General features: G+C 42.8%; 2 protein-coding genes across 2 annotated transcripts in view; both read right to left on the bottom strand.

Annotated features, from left to right (window-relative positions):
* Positions 1-722: 722 nt before the first annotated feature.
* LOC125757177 (uncharacterized) lies at positions 723-10695 on the bottom strand. Its single transcript, XM_049412466.1, has 5 exons — positions 10506-10695; positions 9624-9706; positions 6033-6143; positions 5842-5955; positions 723-1972 (listed from the first exon to the last, which is right to left on the bottom strand). Exons 2-5 carry the CDS (start codon positions 9645-9647, stop codon positions 1760-1762), a joined length of 462 nt encoding a protein of 153 aa, XP_049268423.1. The 5' UTR covers positions 9648-9706; positions 10506-10695; the 3' UTR covers positions 723-1759.
* Positions 10696-12406: 1711 nt separating this feature from the next.
* LOC119383246 (transcriptional regulator ATRX homolog) overlaps positions 12407-22189 on the bottom strand; it is a 79164-nt gene continuing 69381 nt past the window's right edge. Inside the window, exons 27-28 of the mRNA XM_049412465.1 lie at positions 16605-16788; positions 12407-12802 (exon numbers count right to left, since the gene is read on the bottom strand). Of these exons, the coding sequence (XP_049268422.1) occupies positions 12615-12802; positions 16605-16788 (372 nt within the window). The 3' untranslated portion in view covers positions 12407-12614. The remainder of the gene's footprint in view (positions 12803-16604; positions 16789-22189) is intronic.

The following is a 22189-nucleotide window of genomic DNA, read 5'->3' as shown; positions in this document are numbered from 1 at the left end:
GGCCCCCTCAGAGCACACAATATTGTAATTCATTTTCACCAATGATCACCAATGAAGAATAATGTAGGCATTATCGGGTGCCGTCAAGACCTCTGACGACACGACCAGAATGTGTAGGTTTCCCTAAAGTCCCTAGATTTTTCACATTTCAACAACGTAGTGAAAAAAATCTAAGGACTCCAGGTTTCCTATTTGCCCGGGTCGGTGTCAACCGAGTGGGGAACAGTGGGGCGGAGTTGGCAAGCCGGACCCCACCCAGTCACGTGGGCATATTAAAGGCCCTTTGAAGTTAAAAGAACACAGTGGTTTCAGAGGCACATTAGTTCAAGTGCGATTTGTCAGTGAGACGGTTCCCGCGGAACCCCTTAAAAAGGATATCGCCATACCCTTGGCACTCCTGCCGCTTCGAAATGAGTATATATATTAATACGTAGCTAACACATCAAAGGTCAGACATTCTGCCAACAGGAGACGACAAAGAGGACTGGCCTGTCCAGCGTGTGGGCTGTCCTCCATATTGGTCAATGCTGTGCACATCAGTGTAAATAAACTCGTAAATAGTCACACATCGTGTCAGTTTACATAACACACACACACTAATTTAGAGTGCATTTCTCCGTTCATTTTCTTCAAAACAGATCTCCTTGCCAGCCCTTATACGCATAACGTTGTTCATTTTTTTAAATTAACATTAGCTGCTTTAAAGTAACAGTGACTATTAAGCCAAGAAAAGAAACTTTTTATTTAAATTTTCCCTAAAAAATAAACATGTGCGATCGCAATACCCTCATGACAACCACACATTTTGAAAGCATGAATGTAAAAGAATTCTTATAGGTGGATGGACATGGAACACTGCTGCAGTGCACAACTTTGTCACTGCCAGCAACAAAATGCCAAAAAAGATAATACACGTTAAGTTAGACGGGCAGCAGTGATGACCGCATGATCACATCTAGAAAAGTTGCACTGACACAACCTGCACGCAAGAGAGATAACGTGCACTGAAAGACAGGCCAGCTGTTTCAGTAGGATACTTGTGAAGTCACAGTCCTGGAATTCACAAATATACTAGCATTAACTGAAGGAAACAGTGCAGGGTTCCTCAGTCACAGCACAGCAATAAGACATTGAACATTCCTTGCCACCTGCCGTCCTAACAGCCATGGTCAGAGGAATCCACAATGGGCCATCTCATTAATGACAGGAAAGTGAGGCTGACGTCTTGGTTAACAAAATTCTGGCAACTACCAACAATGTTGATCGTTACCGTGGCTGCAGGAGTGCCCAATCCACCCAGAGCAGACTGAATGGCGAATGCATTTTGCATATGTAGCCTTTGGCATGAGGGAGCTTGAATTGGTTCTTTCACAGATACACCTGTGTGTTGCACACTGCACCTGAATGTGCCTGCTCACAATTCGAAGGCGCTTGCAGGAATCTTAAAACAAACAGTGCTCTGCAGGCATAGCACTGAGCTGTAAAGGAATGAACGGTGGCACACTGTGCCCCATGGACTAGTTCTGTAGGACTGCAGGTAACTCGAACAACAATAGCACTGTCTCTTTCCCAGGCAATGGTTCCAACGCAGTGCCAGTGGATGACCAGCAAATGCGGCGAGGACTCATTCATTTGGACGCAGCGGAAAGATAACTGCGTGGAAGTCTTTTGTGAGACCCAGCACCCGTGGGTATCAGTGCTGCTGCTGCAGCAGAGAATGGCCTTCTGTCGACACATGTCCTCATTTAGCTGGTTGTTGTTACTCTTGCTGATCCTGCTGAGGTGCTTGAGAATCTTTTGCCTGAAGACGTGTTTCTTTAAGCTTCGACTGCGGCTGAACTTTTACTGCTTGGACTTGCTCGGGACAGCGATCCTTTGCACGTTGCTGTCGAGGCAGTATGTGTCTCAGTCGCTGCCTCAACAAGGGCAGAACTTGCACCAGCCTATTCAGCTTTTGATTCCTTTGTAGCTGCTGTTTAAGCAAAGCAAAAAGAAAAAAGTGTAAGTCCCTTATCTCATACACAGCTATACACAAATGCCTTCACTGAGAAAATACCACAAGCCACAGCATTACCAACTGTGACTGTTTCAGGGCCATGCAATGAAGCTTCTGTAATTGCCAGAACTTATAACCACTTGCTAAAAACGAGAGAAGATATCACACTTCATTAAAAGCATAATCACTATTTGTTGACATCCCTAAAAAAGAAGGACTCCATACTTAACTTATATTTGGATTCTTAAAACTTAATTCGTACTGTTATAAGCACCCACACTACTGTAAAATCCCCAGCAAGCGCCCACCCCCCCTCACACTTCTTACGGTGAAAGATAAGGCGACAAGATTTGGGGGGGGGGGGTGGCCTTGTGTGGCCGCAGATCAAAATTCAAGATGGTGGCGGAAGAGCCGCTCAGAATAATGAATGCACACCTGTGATTCTAATGAAATGCTTTATTAAATACACATGCATTCACTGTTTTTATTCGCTTTCTTTGGGTGAATAAAAAGAGTGGATTACACAGTTAAAATGGTGGGAGGGGAGGAGAGGCCCTTGCTCGGTCACAGGCGCATATTTCGAACCTCCCGAAAAAGGGAGGGGGAGTGCGCTTGCTCTGGATTTTATGGTATATGAGAAGTTACTTTGAAAACACCTGTAGAATCCTAATGGGTTTTTCTGCGTTAAAATATAGAACAGCATTCAAGATGCACATAAAAGCAGGTGCAATGTGTCCTGTCCATAGCGCAATCCACAGGCAAGCTGGACATCTACAGCACGAACTGTTAATAGGTCCACAACTGTGGCTTTCACTTCTGGCACACTTCTTTGCTTCAGGAACCTACAATTACATAGTGGGCAGCACACGCAGCACAATAAAAGACAAAATAAATAATGAACTTGAGGGCATCTGAATGCGGTTTAATAATAATCAGTTATCAATTTATATACAGAAAGCAAAGTACTGTACAATCACCAAAAAAAAGTTGAGGTATTTGTTAAAGATTCATCATTAAGGAAAGTAAGGAGTGAACACAATAGAACCAGGCTTCTCTTGTGTCCACTGCTTTGTGGTTTGCGAGCCTTGTTTCCTTCCACAATCAAAGTATGCTCCGTTTGATCCTTGAACAATGGTAGCAGATGCTGGCCACTTAGAATTAAGCGTTTGAGGTCAGTGTACAGCATATGCCCACACCTACAAACTTCGCAGCATGTAGTTTGGGATGTGCACTGGAAAAGCCAGCCCAGAAACCTGTGCTCACATGTGGCTTATTGTTGTCACATATTATTTCGCATGCGAGACTGCTTTAGCTTTAACATTCTTCATGTACAGTAGACTCTCAATAAACGAAACTCTCTTAAATGAAATTGCTGCTTAAATGGAACAACTGCCTCTAACATGATTGGTTTTGTGCTTGAATTCTGCACCCCTTTTCATCTCTCAGTAAACGAAACTCCTGTTAAATAAAACATATTTTCCTGGTCCCTTCAGCTTTCGTTTAACAGGAGTCTACTGTACTATACTTTGGATTTGTTCGTAGTCACTTAAGCCACTGCACTGAATCTTTGGGCAAAGTGTATCCTAACTATTTAGAACCACTACTCTGATTGCAGAAACGAGCTCTTAGAATGAATTAAGCACTCCAAATACACACACCCAAGGAGGTGCCCATTTCAGGTTTCTCACAAATTTTACCTAATAAACCTATTTGGATGCTACATGTCATTCATACAATTCATCATACAAATCAGTTTAATCGCGCTATATCAAGCCGTCTTCATAGCACCCAAAAGGAACACATGGTGTGCCACAGCAAACAGGATTACCTTACTTATGGTATGCCGATATACTTACTGTGAAAGACTGTTTGAAATTAGCGGCCCCATCGTATGGAATGAAAGCTCCAATAACATTAAATTTAGTAAGAATTTTGCATGATCATTTAAGCATAAATTATTAGACTTATCTATATAATTCCACAAAAATAGAAATTAGGCCTTCCACTTATTCAGTGCACACATATTTCTCATACATATCTGTGCCGGTGAGAAGCCTGAGCCAGCAATGCTCTTACACAAGTTGTCCAAGTACTTTATTTTTGTGCAACATGTACTAGTACTGATGCGATGACAAAACAAATTTTCAATAACAATTTCCCAAATTAACTAAGATATTATAGATATTTAGTCACTAAATTTAGGGCACATGCTGTGAAAGTGAGACTGAGGAGTAGTGAAATATAACCTCATTATAACAAAGTCATATATGACATGAAAATAACTTCGTTATATCCGAAAATTCGTTATAAACGTGAATTCACAACACTGTATCTATGACAAGACTATTTTTCATTTACTTCGTTATAACTGATAGTTCCTTATATTTATGTTCATTATATCGAGGTTTGAGTGTATCACATCCACTTAGCAGGAGTCCAAAGATGAGCACAGCTTTCTGTTTGCCCTTAACCCTTCAAGGCACTTTGTACACAATTGTGTACACAACTTGCTTTGGCTAGTTGCGTCTACTAGGGGCTAAGAAAGAGCAAGATACATGAAGTTTGGATGAATTGAACCCCGTACACAATAAATGTGTCTTCATTTAACTTCATTTTGCATTGTACCGTTGCAAATGATCACTTTGCTGAATGCACTACGATGTTCGACGAGTCCTTCGACGTGCCGCTTTCTGCGAGCCAAACCAAAAGTATACTTTTTCTTTGTTAGAAATTATAATAATCGAAAACCAAATTGCACAGTATTTCTAGCATAAAATTTGATTTTACTTATGCATAAATAGAACCTGAATGACTTCGTATAACTGGACATTAAATTACAATTTAAGTAAGATTAATTACTATAAAACACATAAATCAACGTACTATGAGATTATTTTTTTTGCAATAAAATATTGAGTGCCTTGAAATAATGTTGTGTGAGTTTGACGCATTTACAGAGAGTTATTCATAGGTGGCGCCTGAAAGGGTTAAAATGTGCTAAATCCACACTGGTATTCAAGCTAACAACATCTTAGTACAGTGCCTTTATCACTTGAGGACATTTCTTATGTTGAGGCACTGATCTAAAGGCACAAAAAACAAACAAAAGAAACGAGGTGAGCATCTGTGCGAGCTTGCCTCAACAACTTCGATCGTCTTTTGAGCCTTTAGTAAAGTGCAATAACCTAAGAATATCATACCAACCAGCCCAAGTTAAAGCTTCATTACAGCAAGGCTGTTATGATCTCACAACAATTTCAGTGGCAATATCATCCACCGCTGCTGATGTCCATCACAGCTATTGTGAACAATGCAGGAAAAAAAAAAACTGGGTTCAAGCTGGACTCAAACCCAGGCATTCTGCGTGGTACTCGGGTATTCTACCCCAGAGTGCTCGAAACTTGTTCCGAAAAAGATCTTATATAGGAGTCATGTCTGGCGAGAAGTCACATCAACAGATGTAGTATTTCATGGCAGAAGAGTACTATAATTGCCTCAGGAGCCTCACCGTGTGAAGTGCGTAAGGAGTGGATCATTTAAAGCTGCCCACTGGCTACAAAGGCCTCAGCCATAGCATCAACAAAGCCTTCAACTATGCACGTACACACACTGCCTTACAGACGTGCAGTGGGCACTTCCCTAGATCATAAAATGACGATGAGTTAGGGTACAGTGGTACTCCGCAACTGCACTGCACCCGCAACTGCACTGCCCTGAGAAAAGTTTACAGCGGGCTCTAAGGCTGCTCCTCCAGCATATGCTGTGTGTGCTGCGTGTTCTACGCAGGTCGAGCGTATGTTGTTTACTTTTTTAGGAATAATGTTAACAGAGGTTTCATCCCTTACCTTTGCGACTTCATCTAGCTCTCGAAGAGCAATATTCAGCTGATCAATAGCAAGTGCAGCTTCCTTGAGCTTTACATGAATTTCGTCTGGTATGGGCAGCTGGGCATTGATGAACTGAAAGGCAGAGCCAATTGATGAGATGAAACAGCACGGGGTCATGGCAGGAAATAGCGAGACTCCAGAATACATACCCCGTTTTTTTCTTCTAAGGTACGGCACTGTTGCCTTTGGAACATCAGATGATACTCGAGCATAGCTCTTTTCATTCGAAAAACAAGCTGGGAATTGGTTACGTGTGGAAACTGCAACAAAAAACCCCATGGGGCAAGGAATCAAAGCCAGGTCACTAATCTGAACACCGACAGTATGGTACACCATTAGAGTCATCGCATCCAATATTCTGGAGCTTGCGAGGGTACGTTACGAGTGATGGTAGCAACATCCCGTAACACTTCATCCAATGTTTGTGTGCGTGTTGGTGCATGTCTTTACCAAAAAACAACATTTGGAAAGGCAACAGGCTCACGATTAGACCACTGCTGAAAATTTACACCACCAGCGCAGTTACTGCAATCATAGCTGATTTTACCTGGTCAACCTCTGCGCCACCCACATGATGCCACCCCAATGGCCCGCTTACACTTATGCCACCAGAAACTAGGTGAATCTGCAAATACTCAGCACTCTGCAGACAAGCTGAAGCTCCATTTTAAACAACTACTCATACATGTATCACACACATCTATAATTAGTTTGTGCGAAAGTGTTACTTTTATGCAACGCAATTATATTCATGTAAAAAAAATTTATTTTTTAAAAGTCGACATAATATTAGTAAAAAAAAATTATAGCACGTAGGGGTGTGTGAATAGGGACTTTTAGAAACAGGTCAAATATGAATCGAATAGTGATGACACTGAATAGAGCATGAATCGAATGCTATTAGAATAGTTTTCAAATATTAAGGAACCAATTCTCAAAACTGCCCTAGAATATGGCATTTCCTTTGAAACGAATACTATTCACAAACATTAGCAAAGCAACATTACGATAACTTTTAAGTGAAAAGACATTATGCAAGCTGAGGTAAGCTTGTATACAGCAGCATCTGACACCCTCAAGATATTTTGTAACTGTAGGCTGAATTACAGCTGTAATTACGGTATTCAAGGTGGTACTTTGTTCACCAGTCTTAAAGTTAATAAAGTTAATGCATAAAAGTTAAACAGTGTTGAACATAAAACCGCACATACAGCTAAATATGTAATGGAACAGATAAACCAGTTATCACAGTGTGGGCTTTAGCACCAAAAGCAGGTAAACATTAGTGTTGGATACTGCATCTGCATGAATAGTTTACACAGCACAACACTTGCTTCTAATTGTTAGTCATGTAAATGCTTAGACATTCAGAGCGTGTGAGAAACAGTGAGAGCATGTGAGGCGCCAATGTCATGATGATGATAGCAGACTGACGACACTTTCACTTCAGCTACACTGCAGTTTAGAGCAAAGGTGCATTCATCCAGTGATCAATATAGCATCTATAGTCCTGTAAAAGCTCAGCAACATTTAACACCTTTGGAGGTATAACTCATCAGTGTTGATTATTTTAAAAAAATATTTCGTATTTCGGATATGCACTGTTCGATTCATTATAAAAAAATTTCGAGTATTTGCACACCGCTAATAACAAGTTGGTTGCGCTACGACATAATATACCATGCATTATGATAACTACTATGGGAACACTGACTGTTTACCCAAATCAACATTCTTTTTTAGTCAGATGTTGGAAGCATGTAATATGGTACAGTAGAGTCTTGTTAGACGTAACTTGAAGGAACTAGGAAAATAAGTTCCGTATAACAGGAATACCATTTACTGAGAAATGAATAGAAGTGCAGAATACAAGTGCAAAAACAATCACATTCGAGGCAGTTGTCCCATTTAGGCAGCAATAGCAATTTCGTTTAGGAGATTTGCATTTACTAAGAGTCCACTGTATGTTATCTTGGACCACTAAAAAAGGTGTACAAAAAAATAAAACTTATATATAAAAGAAAATTAGCCAGTATTATCCTGTTAGAAGGAATTTAGGATTAGCAATAACTATGAAAAGCAAACCATGCAGTACCAAACAGCGCGAATAATTAATGAACTGGAAAATGACTTATATATCTTGCTTTTAAAGAAAAGAAGCTAAAGAAAGTTTGCTGGAGAAGCAAACAAGCAGTCAGCACTAAATGATATTACTCAGCGCCGTGTCTCAAGGGATTCCGGCCGATGGCTAGGGGCGACGGGGGAGGCAGACTTTCTCCTGATGTGCATTGACTCATTTTCTAATAAAGCTTTTTCTCTCTCTCTCAGAAGTTATAGCAAAATTATGTAAATAGTATACTTGTTTGTGTGCGAATGCATGCACACAGGAATGACGCGCATGAATTATGCGATGAAGGAACGATGCGCACATGAAATGCGACAGCTGTCTTATACGTCAGACCAGAAGTTCACGTGACGAACTTTGAAAAAAGGTGCACTGCAGCAGGATCTGGTCAGGAAAAGAGGCACGTCTTCTGAAGTGCATAGGTGGGCCACTTATTCTTTGCATTTGATGTGTACCGCTTCCGTTTAACGAGAGTCTACTGTATTAACTGCATTAAATCTATACCACTGGTTCATTTATGTATGCAAACCAAATTACTATAAAATTCCAAGCAAGTCAAAATTAGCGTTCCTTTTTAAACAGTGCGAAAGACGAAACACACAGAAGAAGACTGAACAACACGAGCGCTCATGTTGTTCAGTCTTCTGTGTGTTTCATCTTTTGCGCTGTTTCAAAATGAACCCAAACCAACTAGCGCAACTCTCCCTTTTGCAAAACTACCGGCAAACTTTAGGGGAAGGGGCACATTCCCGGAAAAGCACAAAAATTCAAGATGGCGATAGGAAAATTTTCCTGCCAGAAAAAAAAAAAGAAGTGCACATGTACTTCCTCAAAACTGTTCTAGCACTCTTTCATGACACGGCGCATTATGACGACTCACACGCACAAGAAACACAAAGGCAATACGATCGGACAGTGGGAAGCATGACAGACAGCTCTTGAATGCCTTACTTTTGAAAAGTAACTATGTGTGTTATAGGTACCAGATTCCTATCGCAAATACAGATCTCAAAGACAACGCTTGTGCTCATGAGAAACTGAAAATCATCATGGGTGCCGTGTGCCAAGTTCAGGGTGCGATCATTATGCAGGAAAGAAAAAAAAAATCAAATTTTGATGACAAACTTCAGGCCCAGGTGTTTAGTCATTGGGCTGCTAAGCAGGATTCCATTGAATTCAAGCATGTCAGTGTTGCCTGGATGCGTACATTAGGGAGCGGAGCAGAAGGGGAGGGGGCGCTTGCTCAGAATTACGTACAACACATTAATTATGTATGACACATTACCTGCATTGGAACATTCAATACAGGTGCCGATGCAGCCTGTACATTGCAGCTAAAAGCTTTTCTGATTGTATTGGCTGCTTGCTCTGCAATTCCCAAATTGAAAATACACCATCAATGTTAAGTATCCTCGAAATTTGATCGCAAACAACCATGAACCAGTTTGTTGCTGGTCATTGCTGCAGTTTTACCCACAAAACTTATTGCTAAAATAATGAGCTCAGCAAGCATCAAAAACAGCAGCAAAACACCTTGAAGTCACAGAGAAGAACATGAACATTGATAATTTAAAACTGACCATCTCGCTCTCTGAGAATACCGAACCTGTCTTACCTTCGATTTTATCTCAGCACTCATTTTATAGATGTCCAACACAAGCCTGAAATTATCATTTGATCCTATTGTAGAGAGACCACCTGAAATAAAACAATAAGCATTGATGTTTTCGAAAGTACAATGCAAAAAAAACAAAGAACAAGAAAGTGCATTGCACCTTTCAGTGGGCAATAAATCTGCCATGCACTTTGAAAAAGAGCGGAAAGGCTAATGGGACAAATTAGAGCAACTGCAGATTCAAAGCTAATACACATAAAAGAATAATTACTTTTGAAGGGAGTAATGTATCCATTATTAACTTGAGGTCCCACAGTCAGTATGAATTTAGTAGTTCGGGGCCTCCTAATGTATTTGAAGTATGTACGCTAAAGTTTTTTGTGTAAAACATAATTGAAAAATAAAATATGGTTCAGCTTCTGACAGTACACTGGAGGAGAGCTGCTTATTTAGGCATGAAGATGTACCAACTAGCCCCTATTGCCACCTTATTAGCATTTATTTAGGTAGGAATTACTGGCCACCTTCATGTACTTCTAGAACCACACACACAAAGATTGTAGGAGCAATGCTTGTTTACGCTCATAGCTATCAAAAGGCCGTTCAGCAAACATGATTAAACTGCGCGAAGAAGACAATGTAAGAACATAGAAACAAGCACACACAAAGCGCCATGCCAGAAGGCCATGCTTGCAGCAAAGATGTCAAACTTGAAAAAGTGCGCGACATGTCACGCGATTCAATCATTCATCTGTTCTACCTGTGCGGCTTACTTAGTTCGAGCAAACATATAAGACAACTGCATAGTTGCATATCAAGAGAAGAAGCCTTTATACAGATAGCGTAAAAGATTTGTCCTGCCTGTGGCTGTGCGGACCTTACCGGGAACAGCCGCCAATACCAGCGGCACTGGTGTCGGTTCAGCTTCTTGTACCACTTCCGCTGGTGCCTGCTCAGCTTCCTGTACCACTGGTACTGGTGCCGGCTCAGCTTCTTCTTCGAAGTCTGTACTTGTGGCAGTAGACTTGTAAACTGGCTGGTGTTTGTTGGCTTTGATAGTCGTTGACTACTGATCCTGATATCGCAAGGTATGGAAAATACAATTTATCAGATCATCCCGCTTCCTAATTAACAACTTTGGCAGCAGCCCGGTGCACGTTGTAATTTGATGTTGATTAGCTACAAAATCACTCCATAACAAGACTGCAAAATTAGACTGGTCCATCCTGCAAGCTCCCCATAAAAACAATAGGTGGATGCACACGAGATACTGTCACCATAACGTAATCTGACTTTCCAGTATCATACTTTGTGCACGTTGTAAATATAACTTGACTTGACTCAATGCACTTTCAAGAGGGCAAGCACCATGGAGTCATTTGCTGATAATTCACACTCGGGCTGGATCACAAAGAAGTCCAAATAATTAGATGTATAAAATACCAGAACTTCCAGGAAAAAAAACTTTATTGTACAAGTGTGCAAAACAAAAACGCACCGTATTCTTGTATCATCACTTTCAGGGACCACGTAAACTGGCACGAAGCACAAGATGCATCAACGTCTATGAGCGCAGGCATCAGTGGCATGGTGCCAAGGATGCTGCCTTATCTCATCACTTTGATGAAAACACTATCCCCCGTTTGGTCCTAGACACATGAAATATTGTGAACACAAAGGTGATTGTCCTGGAATCCAGCCCAAGTTTATCAATCATTTGCTGCGCACATGCATGTACCCATAGCCTAGACAGCCCGTGGCAACAATTTTGTAGTGATGTATTTACCAGCACTATTTCCTTTCACACTTCGTCAATGGTCAGTAAGGCTCCACCCATGTTATCAAAGGGATCAATCAATAAGCCGTGAATGGAGGATAAGAGTGGCACCAAATTGAATGGAAGGTATTGCTACAATATTGCAGCCCATATCTTGACCACTGTCATGCTGTCGATACGAATGAAGATGTCAATAAATGCAGTATAACTTCATTCCTGGGAACATCGACTGAGCTGTGATTAATGAGTGATCAGATACTTCTTCACCACAGTCATTGTCCACTAATTCCTTCAGCACCCTCATCTGGTGCTGATATCAAGGGTACACTTGGGCCATGTGAAACTGCTATAAGAAGTTTGTGTTCTAGCTTAACACATAAGTGAACTTGCATTAGGTGCGCAGAAAAACTTGCACGACAAAGCGCACAAATGCAGCTTTTATGACTTAGTGGCTTGGCTTGGCTTGTTCTAAGCCTTGAACAAGGGCAGTAACTATTACAGATCAATCAGCTTGGTAGTCATGGTTTTGATATGGTGCCCAGTGACATTCTGAAACTAAAATACCAATTGTTTATCCTAAGACTACCAAAATTCCAAAAAATAGAGCACTTGACATAAGAATGCAGTTGTTAAAACTGAATTATCAGACATGGTGGACGTTAGAAGACAAGTTGCATTTCAATTTTCTGATTAGTTTGCTATTTTAACTAACTTATTTAATTAGCCTAGTTACATGGCTACTGAGAACTGAAAGCTTGTGCCTACTGTCAGGGTTACTGCATATAGGTAATCAAATCATGAAAAAAGTCTTTCTGCTATGTCCTGCATCTTTAGAAATTTTATCACTTTTTCGAGGGAAACATGAAACTGAGTGCTTAATATGTCAGCTGCTGACATCTCCCGACGTCTCCCCATCTGTGCATGCAAGCTTAACTATGTTGTGCACAAGATGCAAACGTTACGCCCTGCTCTTTGTGCTCCAGAAATCAATGCCTATAACTGTGAACAGTGCCCATTCGTACGCTCTTAAGCATCTGCTATTGTCCTTCTCATTCTTTTGCACACTCGTGAACAATGAAATTGCTGCCCTAACTTGTTTTTATGTCCCCGCAAGTTTTAACAAAGCAGAATTTAAAAGCAGCATCAGACCTAAGCTTGTTCCTTTTAGCAGCTGCTGGAAAGCTGCATTTTTATTGCTTATGGGTCCAGTGGCTTCAAAAATTAGCAGAGTGTACAAATAAAATAGTCTCACCTGCTGCCGAAGCCACAGCTGCTGACAGTGGTGGCAGGGAATTCTCAACATTCCCTGATGTGCCCAGATTAACAAACTTGTGAGCTATATAATGGAAGGCAAATGGCCTATTTGGCAACACCGTTTGTGCTTGAGGGTTAGCTTCTGTTGCTGCAAAAGAATAGGAATTATTTCACATTATATGTTTTCATACTAAGCTACAGATACATCAACAAATTTCTCTCAAACTGACTTGGCTGGATGCATCCCAGATGCTTACTGTAAAATTCCAAGCGGCTCCCCTTCAGCAAGTCGAAATTACCGGCAAAGTGGAGGGATGCCACTTTCCCGGAACGGCACCAAAATTCAAGATTGCATCTATAAAAACACAGCGCTAATTTAAACACAAACAAGCAAACATAACACGAGAACGAGTGCTGAGCACAGCGCCCATGGTCATGTGATGTTTCCTTGTCTGTGTATAAATTAGCGCTGTGTTTCAATAGATGAATCCGTACCAATGAGCTCACATCCAAACACTTCTTAGTCAAGATTGTAGCATCTCAGTTTTCCCACCTGAAAAAAATGGAGTGAACATGGATTTTCTCAGAAGTCTCCTCACTCTGATTCCTGGCTAGTGCATTACGACGACTCACAAACACAAGAAACACACAGGCAATGCAATCAGACCACGGGACGCATGGCATGGAAGCACCTCCGATCATAAACCCACAACAGCTCTGGGCAACCGACAGAGATCTCTGAGGCCCTACCTTTGCTACGTGTGCTATAATCTAAAACATGTCATAGGCACCATCTTCGAATTGCAAATACTGATCTCAAAGGCCATGCTTTTGCTTGTGGGAACCTCAAAATTGTTATGGGTGTCGTGCACCAAGTTCGGGGTGGGATCATTATGTGGAAAAAAAAAGATCAAATTTTGACGACAAATTTCAGGCACAGGTGCTTAGAGATAAGGCTGCTAAGCAGGACTGGATTAGATTCAAGCAGGCCAGTACTGCATGGACAGAGTGTGCACTCAGCATGTGCAACAGGAGGTGGCGTGAGGGGGAAGGGTGCTTTCATGGAACTGTGTAGAAATTTCAAATTAGCAGTGAAATTGGAGGGGCACTCGCTCAGGTGGCAGTGCTTGCTCAGAATTTTAAGGTAAATAGCAAATTCCTTTTGCTCAGTAAATTCCACACTTGTGTCCACCTGACTAATATCACATTACAAGCAGCTGAGCCACTGAGCCTGATATTGCCAGAGTGCATATGCACTCTAATGAGGAGTGTGGAAGCTCGGATGAGTTGGATGGGGTATGTTATGGTGGTATGCACTACAGTGTATCCCAAGCTGTAGTAGATTTATGGCTTATAGGTCTTCAGGCTAGTCGGACCAGTGCTCCATGACCAGTGCTCCATGACAAGTGCTACCATGAGCAATGAGAATAAGGGGATCCAAACGGCTCAATTCCTTTGCAAATCACAACTGTACGAGCCAGCACCATAATTATCATCATCCTTTTGTGTATATTTCTTGATTTATGCAGGTATTCTACGAGTTGCTGTGAGGATGTCATATTTCATGCTTAGAGGAGAAACCCATTAAGTATCAAGAATTCTGCAGCTTATCAATACAACAGGTTGTGCGTGTTTTGTGCTGAGCAGTGTCATGCAGATGTGCAACCAGCACTGAAATGCTGGCAATGTGTGCTGTGCTGCGGTGCAATAGAAATTATAAGTTGGGACCAAATGTCCAAGTGATTTCTCTACATATGGGAAAAGCAAGAAGTGCATGGACGTGGGTTGTTCCACACACAAAAAGAACCTGGTTCTGGCTGAGAATTAGGGTAAGAAGTCCTTGTGTTTAATGTCGCGGCATCCCTCGGAGGCTGCGGTAGCTGTGCAGCCAACGATGCCCAAATCAGCCAATGGCAGTGGACTTTGGGTTTATGGCGCAGTCATTTGGGTTTACGGCATCATCTGTTGATAGAAGAGCGAGCGATTTCTAGCTGACTTTGAGGATTAAATGTAAATTCCAGGCAGTGTGCGGCGCTATAATGTTTGGCTCACATCTTCCCGGGAACCTTGACTACTGACCAGCAGTGTTTTCTGACCATGCTGAAAAAGTGTTGCAGTGCCCCTTTAAGCAGAATACTGTGCAACACGCTGCAGTAAGCAAAGCACACTTTCCCGCAACACGGTTGCGGCATGCTTAGTCGCCACTGGCATGCTGATAGGAGTGCCTCACAGCAAAGCAAGCATGGCACTCCAGCGTTTCAGAAGAGATCACGCAACGCCTGTGCACCTGTGCCACTTAGCTTCAATGCACAGCCGTGTCGTGCACTGGCACCCTGTGGAGTGCGGCCCACTGCGTCGTGTTCATAGTAAGAGTGGATGACCCTGTACAGCACTCATGGAATGAAATGCGGCAACATAGGGCAAAGTAATAAACATACTTTCATTCCGTCGTCTTCGGTTTGGATGATATCAACGTGATTTCTACTCTAATGCTTACATCAGAGCCCTTGGCAGCCAGATTTGTAGCGACGTGGCCTGGTTATCTTGATCAATTGCTCACATCAGTCATTATACTAAAAGTTTTGATGTCGTGTTTAATTTGTGAGCACTGTACACAGTGAATGCCCTTCTAGGGCTGAAATTTCAGAAATATAAAGGCTGAACAAGGCTCAACATGAACGAATGATGGATAGTTTGTATGACGTTATTCTTGCAATAGCACACAAAAGCACACTGATGGCAAAAGTAGAAGAAACACAGCACTCACTAACAACTAAAAGATGCTAGTTGGCACTGTGTCCCATCTACTTTCACCTTTTGTGTGCTTTTGTGCGCTGCCGTGAGAATAATGAACAAGGCTGCATCAGTATGTACTGAATATTGCTTTTTCAGGCTCGCAGAAAACACTAACAGGAGAGGTCCCATGCATCCTTTCATGTCAGGTGTGATAGCTGCCGCATGCAAGTGTATTGTGATTGAAGAGCTCACAAAGCAGCCATAATTTCGTAGGCTGAAACTGAATACCAGTTTGCTACAGAATTCACAATGCAAGTGCTGTGCAACAAGATACTTTCAAAAACTAGTCTCTAAAGCACCCATGTAAGTGAAGGAATGCATATTGTGCTGCAGTACAAACACCCAAGTTTTGACACTAGTTGAACAACAAAGTGCTGTGTCCGAATCTGGCATGAAGACTTAAAAAAACACAAAAAAGACACAATGGTGGAAGCAATTTTGTGCAAAATAACCACTCAGATGTTTTCAGAGTTCAAATTCACCAGTTTTTGGCTATTCTAATACATACATACAACTTCACTTTGTTGGGACCAGTTGTGTGGTTAAAGTTATCAAATTCTGCTCCATTTCCCTGCATTTTATCTGGCTACAGTTAGTTTTTTATAGTGCAACCTTGATTCAAAAGATCAATTTCCCATAGTTTTCTACCATAAATATCTGTGCATTAATTACTGTTAGCTTTGATGTAACATAGTTGTTTCACTCGCACCTTAGCTGTAAGTACCGAACTGACAAGACGGAAGGAGCTAGGTGAATTCCATTTCCTGCTACTTGTGTTTCGTGTTTCCAGTGTTCTATTATGCTAGTTCACCAGCTCACCCAAATTTCCACTATATTTTTAGTTGTAGGTGCCCATCTCCATTTATACCATTGTACTGTGTCATGCACTGCAGTTCTACCACACAATGCGATAGATTACCTGAAATCGAATAAGACCATCACATAACTGAGAGTGATAACCTAGTTAGACAAATGTTCTTGAAGACATGGTAACAGAACAGACTGCTGGTTCTTCAAGGCATAAGCTGCCACAAACTCTGTTAATAGGCTTTGCAAAGTGTTTAGTTAAAGCTAGAAACTTTATCCCCCAACAACACAGTTTTGCGACAATACAGCATCAGACAATTTTTTAGACGTTACAAAGGTACCCTCACCTGTTGTACTGTCCGTGGCTACTGGCACTTGCACTACTTTTGATGAAGCAGGTGCACTGGTGGTGTTTGAGTCATTAACTTCTTGCACCATCATTTGTAGGTCAGTTGTTGCTACTGATGTTGGGGCTGCAGTTGGCATTGTTGAGGTTGATGTTGAGGCTGCTGTGCCTGCTGCTGCTGCTGCAAAGAATGAGAAATAACATGCGACTTTCATGTGCAGGACCAGCAAAGGTAGCTGGTGCGCTTGTCACACCACAACTTCTGGCTTGCATTCATGACAGAATTCTTATTTCTTCTTTATAGTATTTCTTATTTAACAAATTCAGCTTTGCAAACAGGTGTAGTGACACCCCCCCGCCACCAGAAAAAAGAAAAGCTGAAGAGCTCTATCACCACAAGATATTTTCAAATTCAAATTCTTTATTTCTGCCTTACCGACAGTTGGAGCTGCCGAAAAAGCTGTCAGAAAAAGTTAGACAAAGCCGTGGCCTCCTTCTGCTCGGCAGTGGCTTCAAAGCAAGGCTTATAAAACAAAGGTAATGACACAGTGTAGTGACATATATACAACAATCGACAAATACAAAAGCATAACGGAATGTATGCCTTTTTAAAATTCATTTTGTAATTGATAATCTTTAAATGTTATATTTTTATAAAAATTATATAATTATAACTTATAAATAATTTATAATGTATAACTTTTCTTAATTTATAAATTTGTCTCCAACTAGCCATAATGATGCGCGAGATAACCAGAATTGATACTGTAGCCTGACATCACACTAGTGTCGATGTCAGTAGGTGCATTATTTCAAAATTGACTTTAATGTCAAAATAAAATATCTTATCAGCATTTTCTGAGCTTCAAGCATGCTCAGATCTGTCTCTCTATGCAGAAGATTTGTATGGCGGAGTAAAGTAAGCTTTGAAAATCAACGTAAGCACCCTTTTAAGGCCACAACACACTGGAGATGCCACGCCAGCGGTGCTTTTCGCAGGCCGCTTCCATCTCGCCTCCTGCAGTGTTCTGCAGCTTATTTCATGCACTTGTACACGCTTTGCTTGTCTTGGAAGTTTGATCTGTTGAACACCCACATGTCGCGAAAGCCTCTGCCATTCAAGAAATTTGACATTCGGCATGAGTTAGACAGATATCCCAAAAGAAAATAAGCTGACCTCACCAAGCAGTCAAGTTTCGCACTCAGAACGGGCTCGTATGCCCTAAGAATGTAGTCAAATAGACCTCTCCCTGTTTGCAAACAGTGTGACGTCATTGGCAGTGTCCCGCCCCCAAGTCCCGCCTTCGGGGCAGGTGCTGGTTGGCAAGAAAGTTCCGCCGGCGGGATCTCTCTGCATAGCAGTGCTGCGTGTGTCTGCTTTACTTCGATAGAAGTTTTTGCAAATTGCTGTTTTCTGAACTCACAGCTGTTAAAAGGAAAAGTTACTGCCTGTAATGAACGATTCTGTTAGTTCAACATATGATTTGCTCGTCGTGGATGGCAGCCATAGCCCCGCTGTGGTGGTCTAGTGGTTATGGCGCTCGACTGCTGACCCGAAGGTCGCGGGATCGAATCCCGGCCGCGGCGGCTGCATTTTCTATGGAGGAGAAAATGTTTGAGGCTCGTGTACTTAGCTTTAGGTGCACGTTAAAGAACCTCAGGTGGTCGAAATTTCCGGAGCCCTCCACTACGGCGTCTCTCATAATCATATCGTGGTTTTGGGACGTTAAACCCCAGATATTATTATTATGGCAGCCATAAAAAAATCTTATGCTCCTCGGAAGCGAACGTTGTATACTTTCACGGCGACTGGTGTTTGGAGAAATATTAGCATGGCATGGATTAGCATGGCATGAATTTCCGTCGCAAAATCGGCACTGCAGTTTTAAACGATGTACAGCATTGGCGGCTACTGTGCGCGAGGTCACGGATTAGATTCTCACTCACGGCGCAAAATTCTGATCAGAGATGAATCAAAGAAAAAAAAACGAAGGAAACACGCATTAGCCTGCGTTCGGTTAACAAATCCCCGTGAAAATTAAACCGAAGTTTTCCCCTACCGCGTTCCTCATAATCCACTGAGCAGTTTAGAGATGTTTAACACAATAATTTAATTATAAATATTCTCTTGCGCAGTTTCGTCGCTGTATCTGATGCCTTCAACGTGTTTCCATACTTGCTCCTCTCCTTTAGACTTGGTACACAAACTCGGAATGTCACTTCATAAATATCGAGCCGTAAAAATAAGCTAACTAGAATATGACAAACAAGAATCTCCACTGCTTCCATTATGACGTATATCTCCAATAAAAGGCGATACGCGTATGGTTCTGGATATTCGCCGCGGTAAACCATACGTGCATGTTCCGCAATGCCAAAACACGCTGGTAGCTCATGCGTAGTCTCACCTTTCAGTCCGGACATAATGCACTTTCTTTTTTTTTTTGTGCACGCAGCACAAACACTGAGATGTACGCACTCGCAGATCATCGCGTCAAATAAAATGTTCAATCCTGATGTTCCGTCGACAACCGGTCACTGAAAATTGCCCTGTTAGAAGCAATGCGTGCCGATGTTTTCGCAAACAAGATGCATCACAACAAGATGCAAGCCCGGGTGGTCAAAATTTCTGGAGCCGTCCACTACGGCGTCTCTCATAATCATGTTGTGGTTTTGGGACGTTAAACCCCAGATATTATTATTAAGATGCATCGTTATTCACACAACACACACCACACACAATATTGTCAGTTTCAACGTCCGCAAATGTGAACCGATATCGTCGCTGCCTTTCAACGCACACTACACGCCACAGTAAACGCGGCACATTTTCGAAGACGATGCCGCTGTTCCTCGCACAAACTACCACGTGGGTTCACTTCTCCAAGTTAAACAGCCAGCAGCGTGGCAAATTTTTCGTCACGCAGTCCACAACACATTTATATGTTCTTTGACACATACCACAAATAATCTTGGAACAGAAAGATTCAGAAAAAGGTTCCAAAGAAAAAAAAAAACGTGCGCCAAACACCGTGCGACTGTACCACGCTGAGCCGGCAGCGGGAATGTTTTGCCAACCACCCGCGGTTGCACGTGCGCCGAGAGGTCACGTGACCTGACGTCACGGGGAGTGAGTGACGTAGGCTGGTAGAGGTCTATTGACTGCTGTGCAACCACGTGCCTTCTCTTACAGGTTATTTCACTGCTTATAAGTACATGCTCATCGGGTTTTTGCCGTAGCCATCATGTTCCGTATGAAGTCCAAATCGATAACATTGCCCTGTGCAACGTATGTTCTACCCTTGGGTAAAAGTGCACGAGTGGGAGCGGTGAACGCAGTTGAAGCAGAGGTGAAATGAGCCGGCCATTTCCGTCGCACGGAGAACGCATGCAATAACATTAACCCGTGTGCGAGGCCTGCCGTCAATTGCTCCTCAAGCAGAGAGGAAACACCCCACCAGTCTTCTTCCTCGGGCTGAAGGGGCATGGATGCCGGGGAAGGAGAGGGGGCTGCGTCGCTCAAGCAGCAAGTGTGAACTTTGGTCATAAGAGTGCGATCCCGAGCGCTGTCACGCACGCTATCTCAGCAGACATCACTAAACGGTTCATATACCTTTCTACGTGCTGTGCCCTCACCACTTCATGTTGAGACTGCACGAAAACCGCTTCTCTCCCTGGAGTGGCTGTATTCTCTTACACCAGCGTTTTACAGCGGAGCTGTTAAAGCTGAGCTCAAAAGGGTGAATTACTGTCTAGCAGACAAGTTTACGCTGCACGAAGACAACATGTAAGAACATAGAAACACGCACACACACACGCGCTTCATATGTGTACGTATTTCTGTGTCCTTATGTGTTTTCTTCGCACAGTTTAAACTTGTCTGCTGAATCTATGAAGCAACTAGCCCAACAACATGCCATACTGAAGCATCATCCAGTGATGCTACTGAGGACTTCTGATTTGGAGCAATTTTTGGAGCAGCAAAATTTCCGTTTTGGAGCACTTTGGAGCAGCAAAATTTTCATCTTGGAGCACTTTGGAGCAGATAATTTTGCATCTAGGAGCACTTTGGAGCAGCGAATTTTACATCCTGGAGTGCAATACAGAAGCATATCGCATAAACATTCAAGCACCTGAGTATTATTATGGGGCTCTTATGAAGGCTAGAAATATTTCGATTCATTGCAAATCTCATGGAAAAAATCATCTCAGGAGCATAGGCGTGCGCACAGGGGGGGGGGGGCAGGGGAGGGAGCGCCCCCCCCTAATCACCTAAGGGGGGGGGGCGCCAAATCTGCCCCGTACATTGACCCTTGCGATAGCAATTATATGGACACTCTCGGCGGATTTTTGCCGTCGCCGTTGCCGTAATTTTCCGTATAAAGTCCAAATTAATAACATCACCACGCACACTCTAGCCGCGGGTAAAAGCTCACGAGCGCTGGCGACGAACGCGGCTGAAGCGGAGATTAAACTAGCCGGCCGTCTGTCTCCGCCGCACGGACAGCGCATGAGATAACATCTTCCCGCGTGCGGGCCTGCCGTCGATTGCTCATCAAACACGCCGCCCGTCTTTCGTAAGGAGCATGAAGGGACGCCAGGGGAGCGGGGGGGGGGGGGGGGGACCGCATCTTTCGAAGGGCACAGTCGCTTTCGCGCGCTATCTCGAGGCACCAGCAGACAGCTCGTAAACTTGCTGTGCTCTCAACGCTTACTTCGCGTTTAGAGAACTCAGAGCAAGAAAATGCTTCGGTTCCTGGAGGGGCCATATTCCCTTAAACCAGCGTTTTGTTGAGTTACGCGAGATCGGATCCAAAAGAGTTAGCTGCTAGTCTTACTTCGTTTCACAATACAATTTTTCGGTATCGCATTCATTGCTTCGCTCTTAAGCGAAACTGAGTTTTTTTAACCGTTAGCTATTGACCTCCGAAAGCGAGGGGCGGACGTGTAACATGGCGTAGCCGCTTCACTGTGGGCCGTCAGCGACGGGCCCGCTACTGACAGCTGCGCATTTGCGGCTGCTCCGACCAGGAGATATGATTTTACTAATGAGATGTCATTTTTAAAAAAGCAAGCAAAAAATTCGAATTGGAACCCTAGCACGTGAGCTCGAAAGGGCAGGGCCTTTTATGGGGTATTTACCGCAGAGTGATTACAAACTCGGATGCGCCGGCGGAAGGAATTGCGAAAAAGCTGTTCTGGATGAAGATCCATGGATAAATATATCTGAGGAAAAGTGTCAACGCGTTTCCAGCGTTCGCGTGCTCTTCCATAAACGCGAAGCAAGAAAAATTCGATATTGTCCCATATATATCTACTGCGAGCGATCACAGATTTCATTCCGCGATGTCCGGAAACAGAAGTGACAGGCATTTTAGCGGCACTCATGTAGTTATTACTGAACATTGCTTTCCTTACGTGCCGTGCGACGCTTGAAACGAGCTATCAGCAGCGTTTCTGGAACAGACGACGTCCGCCGATGAATCGCCGTCGCACTTTCTCGCTACCGATAGGCCTAGACGTCACGAGCCTCGCGAGCCTCTGCGGAGAGCGCGTTTTGCTGTCGAGCCGACTTGCAGAACAGAA

Source organism: Rhipicephalus sanguineus, chromosome 2 (assembly GCF_013339695.2).
Source record: "Rhipicephalus sanguineus isolate Rsan-2018 chromosome 2, BIME_Rsan_1.4, whole genome shotgun sequence".
NCBI classification, from domain to species: Eukaryota; Metazoa; Arthropoda; class Arachnida; order Ixodida; family Ixodidae; genus Rhipicephalus; species Rhipicephalus sanguineus.
Note: the sequence above shows the minus strand (reverse complement) of the source record. Positions and strands in the feature narration are given on the sequence as shown.

Excerpts from the sequence above, each read along its gene's own strand:
- LOC125757177 (XM_049412466.1), bottom strand. The coding sequence starts at position 9,647 with ATGAGTGCTGAGATAAAATCGAAG. Across the intron at positions 6,144-9,623 it reads GTGCTGAGATAAAATCGAAG|TTTCCACACGTAACCAATTC; the intron begins GTAAGACAGGTT and ends TTTTTGTTGCAG. Across the intron at positions 1,973-5,841 it reads AGCTAGATGAAGTCGCAAAG|CAGCTACAAAGGAATCAAAA; the intron begins GTAAGGGATGAA and ends TTGCTTAAACAG.